Source organism: Bufo gargarizans, chromosome 4, assembly GCF_014858855.1.
Source record: "Bufo gargarizans isolate SCDJY-AF-19 chromosome 4, ASM1485885v1, whole genome shotgun sequence".
In the NCBI taxonomy this organism is placed as follows: domain Eukaryota; kingdom Metazoa; phylum Chordata; class Amphibia; order Anura; family Bufonidae; genus Bufo; species Bufo gargarizans.
In genome coordinates this window covers 60504981-60528443 of record NC_058083.1, presented here as the reverse complement: position 1 = coordinate 60528443, position 23463 = coordinate 60504981, and the positions used below count along the sequence as shown (strand labels likewise).

At 40.3% G+C, this 23463-nt stretch overlaps 1 protein-coding gene across 1 annotated transcript in view; it reads left to right on the top strand.

Moving 5' to 3' along the window:
* The window catches only part of LOC122935203 (zinc finger protein 665-like), an 88014-nt gene extending 77650 nt beyond the window's left edge, over positions 1–10364 (top strand). The window contains exons 8-9 of the mRNA XM_044290967.1: positions 5191–5407; positions 8350–10364. Of these exons, the coding sequence (XP_044146902.1) occupies positions 5191–5407; positions 8350–9500 (1368 nt within the window). The 3' untranslated portion in view covers positions 9501–10364. The remainder of the gene's footprint in view (positions 1–5190; positions 5408–8349) is intronic.
* Positions 10365–23463: the final 13099 nt, after the last annotated feature.

Genomic DNA, 23463 nt, shown 5'->3' with positions numbered 1-23463 from the left:
CACGTTATCCTTCTCAGAGAAGCCTACAAGAGGTTGTGCCTCAGAATACATTATGCCATAAAACTTTCCACCTTTTCCATGTAATTAGCTAGCCCCTGTCACGTGACTAAGAGGAGAGTAGGGTGGTCAGCTAAGACCCCTTTAAAAATTGCATACTATATTATATAGATGATTTCTCAGTGAGTGGCTGGCGAAAGGTGGGGATACAGGTAATAAATGATTTCTATGTTAATGATACTATGAGGTCGTTTTCAGACTTACAGGTTTCCTTTAAGATGCCTGACTCTTACCAGTACAACTATTATAGGATTGCTCACTTTTTGTCGAACTGGCCCTCCAGAGTGGTAATGCTACCAGTTATTCTTCTTAATTATTTGCGGTGCACCCAAGGGGCGTCGCAGATTCCCACAAATGCAATATACAAAACCGTGATGGGAGATGCACACTTGTCCAAAAAGGCACACTTCATGAACTGGGAGAGGGATTTAAGGACCTCATTCCCGATATCTAAATGGCTATCAGCGATCAAAATCACACATCACGCTACTAAATGCTCTAACCTATTAGAAGGCTATCACAAAATACTCACTCGGTGGTACTTTACTCCCTCCAAATTGAGTAGATTTTATCCCAATGTTGATAATGTGTGCTGGCGATGTCAGAAATCTCCAGGTAACATATTGCATATCTTCTGGGAATGTGCCACGCTCCAACCCTTCTGGATGGAAGTTGGGGACCTGATGAGAGAGGTGACAGGGCACAAACTTTCGCTTTCCCCGGCCATGGCACTCCTCTCATTGGATCTTGACACGATTCCAAGACAATTGAGATTGCTGATTTGCCATATATTACTAACAGCTAAACTCTTAATTGCTAAAAAATGGAAATCGTCCTTAATCCCTTCCAAGAGTGATCTCATAGACAAAATTTCTACCCATGCTATATTCGAACATCTTTGGGCCCAGCGGACTGACAGGGTACGCTATTTCCACTCATATTGGTCTCCCTGGCTGGCAAAATGCCTAGATAACTTAGCCCTTCCCATCTGACCATAGAAAGGCTCTTTTACATGGATCTGGTGCTCTAATGACACTAATTAGCTGACCATCCTTTTTACCATTTTTATTTTTCTTTTTATTTTTTTTTCTTTCCTTTTCCCGTCCTTCCCTTTATTTAGTTTGTCTTATGTGTTCTGAAGGTCCTTTCCCCTTTGTTACCTTTTATTAAATGTCTCCGTCCTACGTAGGCAGCACCCGAGCGGTTGCCGTAGGACAAATTGATTGTTTAATGTTTGTAATATGGCATTGCAAGTGCGGCTGCGTCCACACATTATTGGTATTATGTACATTTATCCCATCATATGTGGCTGCGTCCACTAAGAAACTGATGTATTTTACTATTGCCATTCTGACAATAAAACATTTTTGTGAAAAAAAAAAATTGCATACTGAAAACCAGACATGGTCAGAGCCACGAGAGACATCTAATGCAGGACTGATCGGATTTCAGCTTTGCTCCCAGCGTGGATCCTTATCCAATCAAATTCTGTTTTGTTTTATTATGTGTAAGTCTTTTTGTCATCTTCTTTTAACTTGTAGCACTGTACTTTTTATATATTAAATATCAAAATGTAACTAGAAAAGCTACAATTTCTGGGGAAATTGTGTGAAGTGTTCTTGCCTCCACCAGTAGTCTATAACTGGAGTGGGTGGAGTAACTGGGTGGAGTGGCTTGAGCAACTATGTGTGGTTTGAGTGGCTGGAGTAACTGTGGGAAGGTTGGACTGGGCAGAGTAACTTTATGGAGTGGGCAGAGTAACTGTGGAATGTTTGGAGTGAGTAAAGATAGTAAACATTACACTAACCAATTGATTGAGGGAGAAAAGATAGTAAACATTACACTAACCAATTGATTGAGGGAGAAATGCATTTTAACTTTTATTTATTTATACAGCACATTTAATTGCAATGTTGTTGCCCAAAGTGCTTCACAGCTACATTAAAACATACATTTATAAAAACATTTGTGTAGGTGGGCTTGAAAATGAGGGAGTGGTGGCAGTTTAGGAATCATGTCCTGATTTTTCAGCTCGCACTCTAGCTTTTGTCACTCTGCTGGCTGCTCACACACCTGGGTTCCTATGGCAACTCACTCTACAGCAAGGGCAGAGAAGAACGGTTAAAAACAAACTGCTCCAACTTGCTCCCTTCACTGGCAGTTCCATCTTCAAACGGTTGTAGTTAAAAAATTATAAATCCTACAGTGAAGAGCTTTATATTGTGAGAATTACAAGACCCAGACCTACATTTTGAAGGCACAGTTGCAGTTTAGAAATTGCCCTTCAAATTTGAGGTGGCTAGAGTGGAGTTTCAATGAATCTCAATGGGGTGAGTTGCAAACAAATGGTCATATTGTGAAAACTATCAGGACTATGGCTTAGCCGTGAACATTTGTAGTAGCAGTAGGGATAGCTGAACGTTTTGATATAAGATAGGTGTGTAGGTGGGCTTAAAAATTTGATAGTGGTGGCAGTTTAGAAATCATGTCCTGATTTTTCAGCTCCCACTCTAGCTTTTGTCAGCTCCCACTCTAGTTTTGAAAATTCCGCCATTCATCCCTATGGGACCAATTTTACCACAAAAACTCTGATATTTTGTGAACCATTCGGCAAAACGTTCCACAAAGTAATAGCACACCAATCGGGAACAATCCTCACGTTTCGGTATATTACTGTCTATGTAGTGTAAAAACTGCGGGAGGAGTTAGGGTGGTAAATTTGGCTATAATAATAAGAATATACAGTACAGACCAAAAGTTTGGACACACCTTCTCATTCAAAGAGTTTTCTTTATTTTCATGACTATGAAAATTGTAGATTCACACTGAAGGCATCAAAACTATGAATTAACACATGTGGAATTATATACATAACAAAAAAGTGTGAAACAACTGAAAATATGTCATATTCTAGGCTCTTCAAAGTAGCCACCTTTTGCTTTGATTACTGCTTTGCACACTCTTGGCATTCTCTTGATGAGCTTCAAGAGGTAGTCACCTGAGATGGTCTTCACTTCACAGGTGTGCCCTGTCAGGTTTAATAAGTGGGATTTCTTGCCTTATAAATGGGGTTGGGACCATCAGTTGCGTTGTGGAGAAGTCAGGTGGATACACAGCTGATAGTCCTACTGAATAGACTGTTAGAATTTGTATTATGGCAAGAAAAAAGCAGCTAAGTAAAGAAAAACGAATAGCCATCATTACTTTAAGAAATGAAGGTCAGTCAGTCCGAAAAATTGGGAAAACGTTAAAAGTGTCCCCAAGTGCAGTCACAAAAACCATCAAGCGCTACAAAGAAACTGGCTCGCATGCGGACCGCCCCAGGAAAGGAAGACCAAGAGTCACCTCTGCTGTGGAGGATAAGTTCATTCGAGTCACCAGCCTCAGAAATCGCAGGTTAACAGCAGCTCAGATTAGAGACCAGGTCAATGCCACCCAGAGTCCTAGCAGCAGACACATCTCTAGAACAACTGTTAGGAGGAGACTGTGTGAATCAGGCCTTCATGGTAGAAGATCTGCTAGGAAACCACTGCTAAGGACAGGCAACAAGCAGAAGAGACTTGTTTGGGCTAAAGAACACAAGGAATGGACATTAGACCAGTGGAAATCTGTGCTTTGGTCTGATGAGTCCAAATTTGAGATCTTTGGTTCCAACCACCGTGTCTTTGTGCGACGCAGAAAAGGTGAACGGATGGACTCTACATGCCTGGTTCCCACCGTGAAGCATGGAGGAGGAGGTGTGATGGTGTGGGGGTGCTTTGCTGGTGACACTGTTGGGGATTTATTCAAAATTGAAGGCATACTGAACCAGCATGGCTACCACAGCATCTTGCAGCGGCATGCTATTCCATCCGGTTTGCGTTTAGTTGGACCATCATTTACTTTTCAACAGGACAATGACCCCAAACACACCTCCAGGCTGTGTAAGGGCTATTTGACCATGAAGGAGAGTGATGGGGTGCTGCGCCAGATGACCTGGCCTCCACAGTCACCGGACCTGAACCCAATCGAGATGGTTTGGGGTGAGCTGGACCGCAGAGTGAAGGCAAAAGGGCCAACAAGTGCTAAGCATCTCTGAGAACCCCTTCAAAACTGTTGGAAGACCATTTCAGGTGACTACCTCTTGAAGCTCATCAAGAGAATACCAAGAGTGTGCAAAGCAGTAATCAAAGCAAAAGGTGGCTACTTTGAAGAACCTAGAATATGACATATTTTCAGTTGTTTCACACTTTTTTGTTATGTATATAATTCCACATGTGTTAATTCATAGTTTTGATGCCTTCAGTGTGAATCTACAATTTTCATAGTCATAAAAATAAAGAAAACTCTTTGAATGAGAAGGTGTGTCCAAACTTTTGGTCTGTACTGTATATGTGAGATAACAGTAAGTGGTCTTGCCATGCAAGAACACTTAATAAGTCATTCCCTACTGTTCTAAACATTCCCACATCCTCAAAGTACGGCTTTCCTGTGTTACCATTGAAAGTCGGTGTGCTATAGTGTCTCTATCGTATTGTAGACCACAGTGCGTTCCTGTAATTGTTGTGCATCTGTAGTGTGGTCTTCCCTCCGCCTTCAATTGACAGAAGGTTACAGCATTGTGTGTGGATGCGTTTGGGTGAGTCACCTAACTCCTAAGTAGCCTATTGCATAGGCGAGCATCTTGTTATAAACTTTAAAGTGGATCTGCTATCAAAATATAAACCGCTGAATAAATAAAGATTATTATTATGTGTCTTCCACCTGCTCAAAATGGCCACCCTTCTGAGGAAGAAGTGAAAGCCTAGTCTCTGGATAGAAAAGCAGCTCCAGGCCTGGGATTTCTATGTGAGGTGATTGGATTAGTTTGGGGTTTGGCAGAAAGCTGGTGAGGAGCAGAACATTGTTATTTAGGCTCCGATCACTAAACCTGGAAGTGAAGGAACTAAGAGAAGAGTCTGATCTATAGACAGATCTACAGGAGGCCGTGTATTCAGTCACTGTGTGCTTGTGTCTCCACAGATGGATCCAGGAGAAGAAATCCACCAGAGAGATGTCCCCGTCCTCTGTATTCTCAGGACTGTCCAGAGGAGAAGCTCCCAGAGAACCATCAGGTAGATGGAGCTGAGCCCTATACACATCAATATAGGGGGGTCCTGCAGTCATAGAGGGGTAATAGATTGTGGGGGTCTCTTATGTGGATCTGTTAGATTTCCCACCTGTCTGCTGTATTGTACTGAATTGTTACAGATGACAAATCAGTGGGAAGATCTGACTATTATTAAAGTCGAGGATGAAGAAGAGCGGATGATGGGCGATCCCCCGTGTAGGAGTGAGGTGGAGGAGGACATTCCAGAAAATGTCATCACAGGTATGGAATAATGAATGGAGGAAGGGAATTGGGAGGTTTCTTCAGGAGAGGCTCCACCTTATATCTTCAGTAAAGAAGCACTCTGGGCAGTGAACCCCTTTTTTTGTAACTACTAGGCTCATTTTATACTGACAATGGCTGGAGACATGTAGTAATGACAGTTATATCTCAGGTAGGTGTCATCAGATGCCGGGAGTTATAGATGACATTACTTCTACACTATAAAGGCTGGAGACATGTAGTAATGGCTGATATACCTCAGGTAGGTGACATCAGATGTCGGGAGTTATAGATTACATTACTTCTACACTATAAAGGCTGGAGACATGTAGTAATGGCTGTTATACCTCAGGTAGGTGACATCAGATGCCGGGTCTTATAGATGACATTACTACTACACTATAAAGGCTGGAGACATGTAGTAATGGCTGTTATACCTCAGGTAGGTGACATCAGATGCCTGGTGTTATAGATGACATTACTACTACACTATAAAGGCTGGAGACATGTAGTAATGGCTGTTATACCTCAGGTAGGTGTCATCAGATGCCGGGTGTTATAGATGACATTACTTCTACACTATAAAGGCTGGAGACATGTAGTAATGACTGTTATACCTCAGGTAGGTGTCATCAGATGCCGGGTGTTATAGATGACATTACTTCTACACTATAAAGGCTGGAGACATGTAGTAATGGCTGTTATACCTCAGGTAGGTCTCATCAGATGCTGGGTGTTATAGATGACATTACTACTACACTATAAAGGCTGGAGACATGTAGTAATGGCTGTTATACCTCAGGTAGGTCTCATCAGATACTGATTTTGCAAACTTTGTTAACCCTTTAGGTGTTCCACAAGAATTAATTGAAAATGGAGATGAAATTTCTGAATTTCACTTTTTTGGCAGATTTTCCATTTTAATCATTTTTTTCCGCTAACAAAGCAAAGGTTAACAGCCAAACAAAACTCAATATTTATTGCCCTGATTCTGTAGTTTACAGAAACGCCCCATATGTGGTCAAAAACTGCAGAAGGAAAGGAACGTCATAATGTTTTTGGAGAGCAGATTTCACCGGGATAATTTTAACTTGCCATGTCACATTTGAAGCCCCCCTGATGCACCCTAGAGTAGAAACTACCAAAAAAGACCCCATTTTGGAAACTACGGGATAAGCTGGTAGTTTTGTTGGTACTATTTTAGGGTACAGATGATTTTTGGTTGCTCTATGTTACACTTTTTGTGAGGTAAGGTAACAAAAAAATAGCTGTTTTGCCACAGTTTTTATTTTTTGTTATTTACAACGTTCATCTGACAGGTTAGATCATGAGCTATTTTTATACAGTAGGTTGTTACGGACGCGACAATGCCAAATACTTTTTTGGGTTGTTTGTTTCAGTTTTACATAATAAAGCATTTTTGGAAAAAAATGATTTTTTTGTGTCTCCATATTCTGAAAGCCATATATATATATTTTTTTTTGGGGAGAATGTTTTATGTAGGGGCTCATTTTTTTCAGTATGAGATGACGGTTTGATTGGTACATTTTTGGGGTGCATATGACTTTTTGATCTCTTGCTATTACACATTTTGGGATGTAACGTGCCAAAATAGTTTCTTTTTACAGTTTTTTTTTTGTTAGTTTTTTTGTTTTTTAAGGTGTTCACCCGAGGGGTTAAATCATTTGATATTTTTATAGAGAAGATTTATACGGACGTGGCGATAACTAATATGTATACTTTTTATTTATTTATTTAATAAGTTTTATACACTAATTTCATTAAAAAAAATTAATCATGTTTTAGTGTCACTATAGTCTGAGTTTTTCTATCTTTTGGGCGATTCTCTTAGCTAGGGTATCATTTTTTGCTGGATGAGATGACGGTTTGATTGGTACAATTTTGGGGTGCTTATGACTTTTTGATCGCTTGCTATTACACTTTTTGTGATGTAAGGTGACAAAAAAATGTCATTTTTTTTACACCTTTTCTGAGGGGTTAGGTCATGTGGTGTTTTTATAGAGCAGGTTTTTACAGACATGGCGATATCTAATATGTGAGCCATAGTTTTTAGATTTTTTTGAACGATTGTCCTATGTAGGGGCTAATTTTTTGCGGGATGAGGTGACTGTTAGATTGGTACTATTTTTGGGGGCATACACCTTTTTGATCGTTTGGTGTTGCACTTTTAGTGATTTGAGGTGACAAAATTGGCTTTTATTTTACACAGTTTTTATTTAATTTTTTTATGGTGTCTATCAGATGGGGTGGATCATGTGATATATTTATAGAGACGGTCGTTTTTCTTTTTTTTTTTTTCCTTTTTATTATAAAATCAGGGGAAAGGGGCTTTTTTTTTTTTAACTTGAAACTAAATTTTTTTTTTATTCAAAACACTATTTTTTACTCTTTTTTTTTTTTTTTAAACTTTATTTCTGTCCCACTCTGGGACTTTAACTTTTGGGGGTCTGATCCCCTCTGCAATGTATTAAAATACATCTGTATTGTAATGCATTTCCTGTTCATGTACTACAATGAGTAGTACACAAACAGGTTGCCTAGGAGACCCAGCCTTAGGCACCCGTAGAAGGCAGGTCCCGATGCCTCTGCATGGCATTGGGCTGCCTTGTCACGCTTCGGGTCCCAGCCACAGCAGCGTGGGGACTCGATGCACTGCTTCACCCACCGCAAACCACGGCGGACCGCAGCATAGAAGGGGTTAATCCACCGGCATCGCTGTAAACAGCAATGTCGGCGGATACAATAGGGGCCCGGGCTACCAGGGACTGAGACGCTATCACTGATACATCCCTTGCAGGATTCCCTTCAGGCTTTGGCTAAAAAAAACTATTCAAAAACTACATGTGTGTTTCTAGACTAATAATAATATTTATACATTCGAATACCTTGGCTTTAATTATTATTTTTTTTTATCCTAACAGAAAACCCCAGTAACGATTGTGAGGAAAGCTTGATGTTATCACTAAATTATAAAGAAGAAGATGAAGATGTCATGCAGTGCTCTTCTGGAGAAAGCATGATTTCTTGTAACATACAACCTCACAGTCCAGATCTATCATATAATCCTGCTAAGCATGAGGAACCTTCTTCTGACCAATCACAGTTTGCTACCACAAGTCCAGATCAGAAAGAAGAAAAAAGGTTTAAATGCTGGGATTGTGGAAAACAGTTTCCATACCACTCAGGTCTTTTTATACACAGAAGAACTCACACAGGAGAGAAGCCGTATTCCTGTTCAGAATGTGGGAAATGCTTTACCCGTAAAACAGGCCTTGATAAGCACAAGAGAATTCACACAGGAGTAAGGCCATATTTATGTCCAGAATGTGGGAAATGTTTTACAGACAAACCAAGTCTTGTTACACATGAGAAAATTCACACAAGGCAGAAGCCACATCCATGTTCCGAATGTGGGAAATGTTTCGCAAGTAAATCACATCTTGTTACACACGAGAGAATTCACACAGGAGAGAGGCCGTATTCATGTTCAGTGTGTGGAAAATGTTTTACAAATAAATCACATCTTGTCATACATGAGAGAATTCACACAGGAGAGAAGCCGTATTCCTGTTCAGAATGTGGAAAACATTTTGCAGATAAATCAAGCCATTCTGCACATCAGAAAATTCACACCGGAGAGAAGCCATACACATGTTCTGAATGTGGAAAGAGTTTTATGCAGAAATCGCAACTTGCTAGACATGCAAGAATTCACACAGGGGAGAAGCCGTATTCCTGTTCAGAATGTGGAAAATGTTTTACTAATAAGTTAAACTTGATTATACATGAGAAGAATCATAAAGGAGAGAGGATGTATTCGTGTTCAGAATGTGGGAGATATTTTACAGATAAATCAAGTCTTGTTAAACATCATAGAATTCACACAGGAGAGAAACCATATTCATGTTCGGTATGTGGGAAACGTTTTACAGATAAATCAACTCTTATTAGACATCAGAGAATCCATACAGGCGAGAAGCCGTATTCATGTTCAGAATGTGGAAAATGTTTCACAGATAAATCGGATCTTATTAGACATGAGAGAATTCACACAGGGGTGAAGTCATTTTGATGTAGTGAAGAAGAATTTTCCACCTGGACCTTGCTTCTTCTAACTGTATTCATACCTCCACCCACATGGCAGGACAATCCAGAGGGTTATAGTGGAAATGAAAGGACACTGTCCGATTTTTTTTCTTTTCTCGATTATTTTTTACATGTGGCCATATCAGTATTTGATCTTTGTTCAAGCAGTAATAAATGCAACAGAATTAAAGAAAATAATTGAATTTGCAGTAACTGGGTAAACAAAAAAAAAAATCCACAGATGCTCCATTTCATTCTGTGTCTCAAAAACCTGATAGTTATATAGGTTGAATAAAGAAACAGGTCTATCTAGTCCAAAGTAGAGGAATTCAAAAACTCCTCTGAGGTGGTTGCCAACTGCCCAAAATTAGAGGAAAAATTTCCTTCCCGAATCCAATTTCACTATGATAACCAGAATAAATCTTTGGATCAACGTCCCTTCTCCAAAAATCCATTGTCCATAACCGGCAATATTTTCACGTTCAAGAAAGACACCCAGACGTCTTGAATCAACCATACCAGCATCCTGTGGCAGAGAGTTTTGTAGTCTCACTCCTACATGCCTATGCATGACCAATATGGTGACTACTTTGTGTCCCTGGAGGGAGCAGTCACCTGGCAGCCACGACAGAATTATTGGACATAGATAAGATATGTGTCTGTTGTGTCTTTTTTTTTTTCTTTTATTTATTCAGATTTTAGGGACTCCTAAGCGAATAAGGACCCTTGTCGTGAGTTGCAAGCTTTTAAGTATTTTGTCTGAAATGCAGAATCTGTCACACTTCTCTAGCATTTATGCCAAAGTGCTAACCAAAACCTGCTTTATACACTCATTGACAAATAAAAAAATGCACCAAGTGTTGGAGTCAAATGAAACTTTCTATGTAAATGTAAAGATGATTTATGTGATTACAATAGTAGAGTGAAAGGAGACGTTTATGGGGTAAAACTGTACAATTGAAAGAAGGCTCTAGTATACCAGATGAGATGATTGAGAAGGTTGGGCATGGAGGCATTCAGGTTCTGTAAGGTATCCTGGGGCACACTTGCCCATAGATCTTACAGCTGGGCCATTAGATCCTGCACACTCGTAGGTTGACGAAGCCGGTATTCCAGCTGGTCCCATAAATGTTGGATTGGAAATAAATCTGGTGGCCGGGCAGCCAAGAAAGTATTAAAATCTGGTGGAGACATTCTTGGGAAACCTTTACTGTATGTGGGAGAGCATTATCCTGCTGAAAAATGCCAGTTGTCAGCCCTGCCACGAGCGAAACACATGTGGTGGCAGAAAGTCCTGCAGATATCACTGAACTGTTAGTGTCCTTGTATCACTACTAGGGGTGATGACTGTCATACGCAATGGCTCATCCGATCACCACCCCAGTGGTTGTCAGCCCTGCCATGAGAGGAACACATGTGGCAGGATGTCCTGCACATTTAGCTGAGCTGTTAGTGTCCTCGTATCACTATTAGGGGTGACAACTGTCGTATATGATGACTCCCCAGATCATCACACCAGCAGTTGGGGCAGTATGTTGCTCCACAGAAAAAGCAGGATTGAGGCGCTCGCCTCCAGGCCTCCATACTTGAACGTAACAATCCTCAGATCTCAAACAGAACTTGTATTTGTTACTAAAGATGATACAGTTCAAGTAAATCCAGGTTTCTCGTTGACAATACCACTGCAAACAAAGGCAACAGTGGCTGGCAGGGTATGTAATGGACGATATGAAATGGTCTTGGCAGGGATAGGACTGTGTCATGAAGGGGCCACCTGTGTGTGGCTGGTGTTGAATAAAACTGTGGGAGCTGATCATCAGGTACTTATGTACTTGGCTAGTGGCTGCAGGCACTCTCCTGAATTCATTGGCATCCTCAGGATGAGGGCAGTGGACAGCCATTGTCAAAAAGCTGTTCAGATAGTGATGGCTTTTCTTAAAGATATACCTTAACTTGCAAAAAGGTGGACAATCCCTTAAAATATTTAAAAGATTATCACTGGAGGCAGCAGAGGTACCTGCTTGCTCTTCAACCTCTGATGACCCAGAAGTTGCCTAGACAGGTGAGGTGGCAATAGATGAGGCACTCCTCTGATCATCCTGATCCACATCCTCCATCTTGTCATCACCAATATGAGACCAAAAAAATGTGAACTCATCATCCATGATAATGTGAAGATGATTCTTTGGAATATACTTGAAAAAAACATGAACAAGCATCACAACGAACTACCTACATTGGTCAGGGCCAGAGATAAGATAACTTGGTGCACGCAGCTTTGAATCCTGGCTTGAAATTCCAGACAGTATATTAAAGGAAAGCTGCAGCACTCTTCCAGTTCATGTGGGACATTCAATAATCTGCATGAAACATGGCAACCTTTTGACTGTCTAGTCTTTATCAAGCCATGGTTGATGCAGATTATTGAATCAACCACGTGAATTGGAAGAGTGCTGCAGCTTTCCTTTATTATACTCTTTGGAATGTACAATGTATTTCCTAATTTAATACAGAATCTTGCTGAAATACAGCCCTGTGCTGCATTTTAGAAATATCCATAATAAGTACATTCACTCCTGAACATTGAAATTGCAACACCAAGAAGGAGAAGCTGTAAGATTATGCAAATCGAGGAGGTAGCAAGTATCGCTAAGATCTGCAAATAATCAAATTTTCAAGCACTAAGTTCCAATCAGTGGGACAGTCATAAAATCAGACAGAGACATTTTTTTTAGCCACATGAAACCTCAAAAATCGGATCAAGTCGTGTGGGATGATTGTGCGATGTCTCCTGTTTGTCGATGTGCCAGTTATTGACACTTCTTGCAAACTGAGAGGGACAGAATCCTTGACCTAAGAGACTTTGGTTTATCATGCCAGCAGATTGCTCTGCACCTAGGCCACAAGGTCATCACTGTTCAATGTTGTGTGCAGAGAGGTGAACCTCTGCACAGACTAAACATCTGATTAGAAGAATAGCGCGGGACAAGATTAGCACGTAGTGATCCATCCTGTACTGCTAGTGAAATTGGACTTCAAATCACAAGCCCAGGGCGGCAAACAGTGTCTACACAAACCATTAGAAGGTATCTGCACAACATCCAGATATCCAACTACAGGTGTTCCATTGACTTCACATCACCATTCTCATAGGCTGTCATGGTGCACAGCAAGATGGCAGTGGAGGTCTATACTCTTCAGCAAGTCCCACTTTTGTCTCAGATGCAATGATGCTGGAGAATAGTCTGGAGACCACATGGGCAATGGCATGAAGAATCCTTCATAATGGAACATCAAACCAGCCCCGGGATTATGAAATGGGGTGGCATAATGTAGGTAGTGGGGCCCCTCTAGTCTTCATTTCAGGTACACTAACAGTTTGACATTACTTGATTTGGTTGTGGAGCCAGTGGTAAGGCCATTTCTCCAAAGTGTCCCAGGGGCCGTTTTTTCAATAGAACAATGCCAGGCCATTGCTTGTGCTACTGTGAGCAGCTGTGTAGCCTAAACATGCTACCATGACCTTCATCATCTCCAGACTTGATTCCCATCGGTTAGGTGCAGCCTCCGGCAGTGCTTGGTCTATCATAAATCAGGGTCACAGTATTTTTTCTTTCCCCCATAACAGCACCAGGTCTGCCTTGAAGGGCAGGAAACCTGCAAGTAATAAAAGGTGAAGCCTTCTACCATTCCTCACTGGTTTCCTGTCCTGGAATGAGGACATCTGTGTTGTTTCCAGATACTGTCCAGGGTGAAAAGAAGGGAGTAGTTAGTTCCTCGGGATTACTAGGCTGACTGGTCCTGGAATGTGCAAATCTGAAGTTACCTTTCCGGACGTAGCTAAGGTCTTTTGGTATTATCGTTCTTGGTTCTAGAGTGCCTTCTGCATGCAATCTGGTAACAGGATGGAGTTGTTAACGCTTCTTTCTGTTTTGCCTTGCAAGCTGATGCATGCGTGGTGGCATCTCGGAAACTGGGAGGGCTGCACACATTTGCCACAAGTGTATCAGAGGAGCCACAATTATGTTGCATGGTCAGCAGGGCTGGTGCAGACACTTATATGGATTTACTCCACTTCATCTCCATAGTGGGGATATGACCAGAAGTTGAAAGAAGGAACAGGAACCAGTCATCGGCCTAAAGATCTTTGCAGCATACTTAAACCAGATCCAGGGCAGACTCTTCTACCAGAAGAGGACATGTAAAATATATCAGAGCTGTTCTCTATATAACACGCAGCGCAGTGTGAAGTGTATCCGAGCAGTTCTTAATATAATGCACAGCGCATTAGAGTGATGCCACATTTATATGGTTTTATGGGTTTGTTTTTACAGTGTTCCCTATGAGATAAAACTGATCTGTTCCCTTCATTCTCCAGGTCAGTACGATTACAGTGATACCACATTTATATAGTTTTATGGATTTTGTTTTTACAGTGTTCCCTATGAGATAAAACTGACCTGTTCCCTTCATTCTCCAGGTCAGTACGATTACAGTGATACCACATTTATATAGTTTTATGGGTTTTGTTTTTACAGTGTTTCCTATGAGATAAAACTGACCTGTTCCCTTCATTCTCCGGGTCAGTACGATTACAGTGATACCACATTTATATAGTTTTATGGGTTTTGTTTTTACAGTGTTCTCTATGAGATAAAACTGACCTGTTCCCTTCATTCTTCGGGTCAGTACGATTACAGCGATACCACATTTATATAGTTTTATGGGTTTTGTTTTTACAGTGTTTCCTATGAGATAAAACTGACCTGTTCTCTCCATTCTCCAGGTCACTACGATTACAGTGATACCACATTTATATAGTTTTATGGGTTTTGTTTTTACAGTGTTCCCTATGAGATAAAATTGACCTGTTCTCTTCATTCTCCAGGTCACTACGATTACAGTGATACCACATGTATATAGTTTTATGGGTTTTGTTTTTACAGTGTTTCCTATGAGATAAAATTGACCTGTTCTCTTCATTCTCCAGGTCACTACGATTACAGTGATACCACATGTATATAGTTTTATGGGTTTTGTTTTTACAGTGTTCTCTATGAGATAAAACTGACCTGTTCCCTTCATTCTCCGGGTCAGTACGATTACAGTGATACCACATTTATATAGTTTTATGGGTTTAGTTTTTACAGTGTTTCCTATGAGATAAAACTGACCTGTTCCCTTCATTCTCCGGGTCAGTACGATTACAGTGATACCACATTTATATAGTTTTATAGGTTTTGTTTTTACAGTGTTTCCTATGAGATAAAACTGACCTGTTCTCTTCATTCTCCAGGTCACTACGATTACAGTGATACCACATTTATATAGTTTTATGGGTTTTGTTTTTACAGTGTTCTCTATGAGATAAAACTGTCCTGTTCCCTTCATTCTCCGGGTCAGTACGATTACAGTGATACCACATTTATATAGTTTTATGGGTTTTGTTTTTACAGTGTTCTCTATGAGATAAATCTGACCTGTTCCCCTCATTCTCCGGGTCAGTACGATTACAGAGATACCACATTTATATAGTTTTATGGGTTTTGTTTTTACAGTGTTCCCTATGAGATAAAACTGACCTGTTCCCTTCATTCTTCGGGTCAGTACGATTACAGTGATACCACATTTATATAGTTTTATGGGTTTTGTTTTTACAGTGTTCTCTATGAGATAAATCTGACCTGTTCCCCTCATTCTCCGGGTCAGTACGATTACAGAGATACCACATTTATATAGTTTTATGGGTTTTGTTTTTACAGTGTTCCCTATGAGATAAAACTGACCTGTTCCCTTCATTCTTCGGGTCAGTACGATTACAGTGATACCACATTTATATCGTTTTCTGGGTTTGTTTTTACAGCGTTCCCTATGAGATAAAACTGATCTGTTCCCTTCATTCTCTGGGTCAGTATGATTACAGCGATACCACATTTATATAGTTTTATGGGGTTTGTTTTTACAGCGTTCCCTATGAGATAAAACTGACCTGTTCCCTTCATTCTCCGGGTCAGTACGATTACAGTGATACCACATTTATATAGTTTTATAGGTTTTGTTTTTACAGTGTTCCCTATGAGATAAAACTGACCTGTTCTCTTCATTCTCCAGGTCAATACGATTACAGTGATACCACATTTATATAGTTTTATGGGTTTTGTTTTTACAGCGTTCCCTATGAGATAAAACTGACCTGTTCCCTTCATTCTCCGGGTCAGTACGATTACAGTGATACCACATTTATATAGTTTTATAGGTTTTGTTTTTACAGTGTTCCCTATGAGATAAAACTGACCTGTTCCCTTCATTCTCCGGGTCAGTACGATTACAGTGATACCACATTTATATAGTTTTATGGGTTTAGTTTTTACAGCGTTCCCTATGAGATAAAACTGACCTGTTCTCTTCCTTCTCCAGGTCAGTACGATTACAGTGATACCACATTTATATAGATTTATGGGTTTTGTTTTTATGTTGTTCCCTATTAGATATTTTATTTTATTTTTTAGTTTTTATTGCTATACCAAAATCGGTTACAGAAAAGAAAAAGCAATTGGTAAATAACAGTTGCATGGTATTGTTTCCAAGTATAAAAAAATGTAAACATATGAACAGAAAATTAAAGAAAGGTAAAGAAAAGAAAAATACCTGTCAAACAACAAGTAGGGTTGAGGGCATCAGTCATTGCTAATGACATTCTGCAGTGCATATTATACATTATACCGGATCATTTTAAGAGGCAACCGTGACAGTCCTATTCATATATAGTTCTTTTAAAGACAGGGAAAGCTCAGGCCTGGGTGTAATGTAGTCTAATTACCTGGTAAAAGCCAAACATCCCACATAAGGGAATATTTTGGAAGGGTGTTGAAGGCTGAGGCAGACATTTTCTCATACCAACATTGTTCGTTCACCAACTGTATAATGTTGGATATATGTATAGGTATGTTAGTATTAAAATACACCTCTGCGCTCCCGTTTTACAAATCCTATGTTGTATCCTGCTAACACTAGCAGGATGCCGCTGCAGGATGTCGATTCCAGTCCCCCTGATAGGGCTGGCAGTGGAGTAAATATATATATGTTAGTGGTATATCCCTGAGACACAAATAGATTTTATAGGACAGTGTATAACATTTATTCTAACACATAATTATTTTAAATACGAAAATGCTTTTTACCTCCAGATGTGGGGGACCGCGATGGGGACCCGATTCGCACCGAGTTTCGCTGTATGTTGGGAAATGGGAGGAGTCTGCCATCTTTCCATCTGGTGAGCTCGGTGCGGGTCTGGTCTTCTGGCGGCGATTCATAGATGATATTGATTTTATTTGGAAGGGTGGGGAGACCACTCTGATACAATTTTTAGATAAATTAAATAAAAAAAAAAGAGATAAAATTATTTAGATTTAACTATATTTATTGAAAATGGGAAAATACAAACAAAGACATTCCATAAACCAACAGACAGCAACAGTTAAATACCTTTAGATAGCTGTCACTTATCCACTTGGCTAACGAACATACCCCGCAGTCAGCACATAAGGATCCGGAGAAATTGAAGAAACAGAACACATGGGGAGGACTAAACGCCTATTAAAAATCTGTATTAATGAACATATTAATAATATCCGAAAAAAATTGGGGGCCCCCCGTTATCGCGGCACTATGCAGAGTATCATGAAGGAAAATTCATTGGCTCAGACTTTGGAGGAATAGAAAAGGTTAAAAATAACATGAGGGGTGGAAAACAAGTGGATTTTTAGACTAGATAGCCTTGCCCGGAAAGGACTAAACCAGGAGATGGAACTCTTTGCATTCCAATAAATAATAAGAGTGGAGGTGACAGAAATGGACATTGAATTATAGGGAATGAACGTTAAATGAATGAGACTAAAGGCAATTCAATGGCAGGATGCAAAGGGAGCGTTGGCAAATCAAGCGGTTACCATGGGAACAGAACGCTTATATACCCCGCAGGACAACAATACCTGAACATCCCTGACGAAGGAGTCCGTAGGCCCCGAAAGGCGTAGGATGAGAATTGTCCCACGGAGGTATCAGTAGGAACGAGTGTGACGTCACACGCTTTCCAGGTACACAGCGGCTCCTGCGCGCGTGTCTGCCACCGGCCGGGGCGGCACGTGAAATAGCGAAACAGCCCGCAACAAGCTCCAGGTGCATACCCATTTAGAAAAATAAGGAATCGCAACAAGATATCGCTACATTGTAAGGTAGGAAGCGATACAACTGTACATGCACATTTAGAGGAACTTGTGAGGGAGGCTATACCACCTATAAAAAAATCTTTCGATGTGTCTTGAGGTGATTGGTGCTCTTAGAAAATGTAGGAATAGATGAAAGAGCAATTTGCAACTGGTCTTCTAAAAAAGTCTGATTCAGGTCTCTGTGCCAGTGGTTTTGAATATGTAGTGTCCCCTCTCTTGTCTCCATCAAGAGGTTTTTATAGCAAAAGGAGATATTGTGCAAGTTGGAGTTAATACTGGACAACCGCAGTGGTAGTATGGAGAGTGGGGAGGTAGTGGGAGAGGTTTCTGCTTTTATTTTGACCATGTGTCTCAGTTGTAGATATGTAAAATAGTCTGGACCTAATAGGTCTTATTTTGGGGCTAAGGTGGAAAAATGAAACAGTTCGGGGTCCCCAATATCCCTCACTTGACTAATACCCTTAGCGATCCAATTAAACAAAGGGAGACCAGGGATGAATAGTTCAAGATTATTATTGGGAGTTCAGTTATATCCAATGGATCAAAAAGGCCATGAATTGATGGGTTCAGCCACAGCCGTATCATAGCAGTAAATGTTGATGACAGAGAGGGGGATTGGTTGTATAAAACGAAGTTGAGGTGTGTAAACAAGAAATGAGAAATATCATGGGTTTTCAGCATTCCCAAATCAATCTGGACCCATTTCTTAGAGATGTCTCTAGTCCAAAGTGATTTCAGATGGGCTAAAATTACCGATTTGTAATACATCGATAAGGCTGGGCGGCTTACCCCACATCGAATCACATAAGAGACTAAGACGTCTATCTTTACTCTTGGTCTTCTTCCATTCCAGACAAACCTCATAATCATGGCTTGCAGCTTATTGATATAGGATGGAGGTACATAGATCGAGACATTCCTGAAGGTGTAAAGAATTTTGGGTAGTATCATCATTTTGATTACAGCTATTCTGCCTAGCCATGATATTCCAAATGTTTTGTAGGAAGTAAGTTGTTTCTTAATGTCTTCCATTAAGGCGATATAGTTAGATTGAAATAATAAGGAAGAGGGGTAAGACAATGTTATGCCTAGGTATGAGAGTTTATCTTTAACCCACTGAAACTGGAACTTAGCTGAGTCCTGAGTTTCGCTCTGCCTACGTTTATAGGGAATATTTGGAATTTATTTACATTAATCTTATAGTAAGAGACTAGATCAAGTATCTTGCATAGCGTGACCTTAAGTCCCAATTTATTCTGTTGAACGCCTTCTCTGCGTCCAGGGAAAGGAGCAGAGAAGGCGCTCCCCGTCTCTCGATGACATCTAGAAGAAACAATAAATCTTCTCGTGCCATCCGCTGTTTGTGTATTTTTCACAAATCCAACTTGGTCGTTGTTAACTAGTTCAGGTAAATATCTACTAGACGGTTGGATAGGAGTTTGGAGAAAATCTTTAAATCAGAATTGAGAAGGGATTTAGGGCGGAAGTTAGCTGGGGTGTCACGGGATTTGGCTATTTTTGGTAATGTGACTATCCTGGCTGAAAGCATTTCTTTCGGTATGGGTCTGCCATCTGCCATTGTTGAAAGCATTCCTTCATATGTTCTCATAGTATTGGGGATAATACCTTGTAGTACTTATTTGTAAGCCCATCAGGCCCTGGAGATTTATTTAATTTGAGGGAAGCTATGACTTCTACTATTTCAGATTTTTTTTATTTAATGTGTCTAGGTGAGTTTCTGAAAGTTTGGGAAACGATATTTTGTTAAGAAATGTAATAATGGTTTCCATGGTGGGCTGTAGGGTACTACCGTCTTTAGTGAGATTGTATAGTTTGGAGTAGTAGGACGCAAATTTATAATTTTCTGTCGGTCTACATTGTATAAGAATGGTATTCTAGATTTAGCCGATTTGGTTTTGATTCTGTTCCGCTATAGTAGTACATGGATTTGGATTTATGGAGGAAAAATTTGAATTTGGAATGCATAAGAACATATAATTTGTGTCTTAGATCTTTTAGTTGTGAGGTAAGGGATGTTTTAGGTGCCTTTTTTTTTCATTCTCCAGTTGTGTGATCTTATTATTAAGTAAGCTCATTTTTGGAGGTGTTTTTTCTTCTCAATAGATGAGTATTTCAAGAAAAGACCCCTCATAACTGCTTTATGTGCGCACCATATGGTTGTTGTGGACAGATCTGGACTTTGGTTGATTTCAAAGTGCTCCTGTAAAGCTGAGCGGAATATTTTTTGATATTCCGGGTTATTAAGGATGGAATTATTCAATCTCCAGGGTGCAAAATGCGGTGTGGAAAATTGTAATTTGATAGTAAAAGAGGTAGGTGCATGGTCTGACCAAGAAATGAGACCAATGTCTGCAGATAGGACATTTTGTAGCAAGATTTTATCCACAAAAATGATATCTATGCGTTAATATGAGTTATGCAGGGCGGAAAAAAAGAGGGGTGTAAGATGCGCCAGGGATCAAAAAACGCTTCTTTGTGTGAGAAGTCTCTGAAAGAGAGGGGTAGGGTAGTCCTCAGAATAATCCAGGGATTAACTTAACAATGGAAAGAGAAGTTTCAAGGTGGTCAGCTCCGGCTAACCAACAGCCATAACTTGAGAGTTCTCCCAAATAGGTGGAACAGGTGGGCAAGTAAGCATCCCTGTGTGTTGGAGTGTGTGAAAGTACCTTAGATACCCCCCAAGTCCTCCCCTGTTTGTTTGATCCATCTGTTACTCCCTTCCCTGTGTATACCCTCTAACCCTCCTGGCTGTGCTTTATCAGATCAAAGATTTGAATTACTGGCTGCCCTTATGACCATCTAGTTGGATTGATGATTGCTGCATTCTGGATGAATTTTTTTATTTTTTTATTTTGGATTAACTTTTTTTTTTTTGTCTCATTCCTCCTGCTGGCAATTAGTATAAATAAGATAAAAAGAGGAGGAAGAGGAGAGAACCAGAAAGAAAAGAGAGAAAATAAAGATAAGGGGGGAACAGAGGGGAAAAAAGGGGGGGAGAACAAGAGGAGGAGTGGGAAGCAGGGAACAAAAAAAGGCCACCAAGAAAAATAGGTGTTCTGCTGAGCATACATCGGTCAAAACAGGCCAAAAAACGACAAATTCGCCTAAAGTTTATCAGACATAAAGGGTTACAAGATGTGGATGTAGTTAAAAAAAAGTGGAACCAATATCGAAGAAGCATCTGATAACCACATTCAGGAGGTGGGGGTGGAAAGAGATGATTCTACTGTTCTGTCCAAGGGTGAATCCCCACCATTGAATGAAATTTTAGGTGCGGTCCAAAAAAATGGAGAATTAATTGAAGGCATCTCTAGTCAACTTGGGGTAATTCAAATCGATGTGGCCCTGATAAGAGATGAGGTTTCTAAAATACGGGACAGAGTATCCACCATAGAAAAATCCGGAGAGGTCCTGGAGAAGGAAGTGAAAATGGCTAAAATGGAAATCCCTACGTTGAGATCCAAAGCTAACATTCTTAAAAAGAAAGATAGTGGTCCTCGAAGACAGGTCTAGGCGAAGCAATGTGAAAATAATGGACCTACCAGAAGGTATGGAGGGGGACAATCCTGGTGATATGATTCAAAATGTAGTTTTGGAAAAGTTTGGAAAAGAGCACTTCTCTCCACTGTTTTTAGTGGAGAGGGCCATTTGAGTCCCAGGGGGCAAATCAATTCCGGGAAGGCAAGCGCGGGTGCTTCTTGCGAAGATACTTGTCTCAAGAGATAGGGACATGATCCTTAGAAGGGCAAGGGTGTGCCCCTCTATTTTCTACAATGGAAGTAGACTATCTTTTTTTCCAGATTTTTCTCAGGAGACGTAGCTACATCGAGGTTAAAAAACGTCTTCGTTAAAAGATCATTAAATATTCATTTGTGTACCCGGCTAAACTGCAGATAATTTTCAACAGTGGGACTCATTTTTTTGACACTCCTGACCTTGTGGCGGATTGACTTGATCAGAATAATATCTGAACCTTTTCCTTTTCTTTGTTTTCATGGTGGTGGATGGGGTTGGGGGGGAATGAGAAGAGGTGGTCTTAGTGGAGAGATCTGCCCCGGATCAAAAGATGGAGGAGGGCTAGTTTGTAGGTTCTGGGGTGGGTTGCGATGCGTCTCCCAGGCTGGGCGAAGAAAGAGGTAGGAATTGGGTTCTTTTTTGCTTGTTTTTTCCTTTTTTTTATTGATGTCTGTTAGAATGTTAACCTGGAATGTTCGGGGGCTTGGTAATAAAGTAAAAAGACAGGCAGTTTGTGATCGGTTTCGAAGACACCTTCTAGCTATTGTTAGCTTAGTGGAGACCCACTTTGCTGAGGGGGAGATCCCTAGACTCGGTGGGGGATGGGCCGGGCAGACTTATCACTCCACTTTTTCAAGTTATTGAAGAGGAGTAACAGTATTAATTCATAAAGGGATTGATTTTGTCTGTCAGGCCTCCTCCATCGACAAACAGGGGAGATTTGTTTTTCTCCATGGGAATCTATTTGGAAAAATACTGTATGCATTCTGGCTTTTATTTATATTCATCCCCCCTTTTCTCTTCAGTTACTCAATTGTTTATTAACCTTTATGGATCGGTGGCCTGAATGCCCTGTTATAGTGATGGGGGATTTTAACTGTGTTATCGATCCATAAAAGAATAGGGTCCCTACGGATAGAGACTCGTATGTAGAGCATCAAGGGTATCCCTTGGCCCGCTTTTGCCAAGAATCCGGCTTTGTGGTTATATGGGGATATTTAGGAAAGGGGAAATGAGTATATTCTTGTGTTAGTAAATTTGGGAGGTTGATGTCCAGAATAGATCTGGCCTTGATAAATAAAAATTGTTTGAAGTTCATAAAGCATGAAGCTAGGTCTTTGTCTGACAATTTACCTCTTGTTGTTGAATTATGCTTGCTCCAGGATAAATATGGTGCTAGGTCTCCATTTAGATTGACTCATCATTGGATCTCTATAATGGATAACCATGATTTGATCAAACAGGAGATAGAACTCTTTTGGGAAACTAATTATAATTCAGCAGGGACTCACTTGGTTTGGGAGATATGCTGAGAAAGAGAGAGAGCTGCAAGAAGCAGCGGCGGCTGCTATGGATGACTTTTCCACTAAGAATACAGAACAAGCTAGGGAAAATATGCAGAGGACAAGTCAGGCCTTTTGGATAAGGCTCAGCAAAGGCTTTTTTTCAAGGGACAGAAATTTTTCTCTGAATAAGGTCACCCAAAGAAGATGTTGGCTAGAGTGATCTCTAATCAGGATCCAAAAAAAAGAGATAGTTACGATTCGCTCTCCAGATGGCATAATTATCCGGGATCAAAAATCCATTAAAGAAGCATTTGTGAAATATTTTCTTTTCGGAATTCTATAAATCAGAAAATAGTCTCCCAGACGAAACGATTGATTCATATTTGGACTCTATCTCTCTCCCAGTTCTTACAGATGCTCAAAGAGAATCCCCTTTCCTTGCAAGAGCTAGAGGATGCTCTGAAGGCCTGCGCGGGGAAACTCTTCTCTGGGATCTGATGGACTCCCATATGAATTTTATCGTAAATATAGCGATGTGATTTTTCCCTGTCCTCTGAAGGTATTTACTGAGGCAATAGAGGATGGTAGTCTACCAGAATCAATGACAGAGGCTGTAGTGATATTAATATTGAAAAAAAGGTAAAGATCCTTTAGATATGGGCTCATATAAGCCGATCTC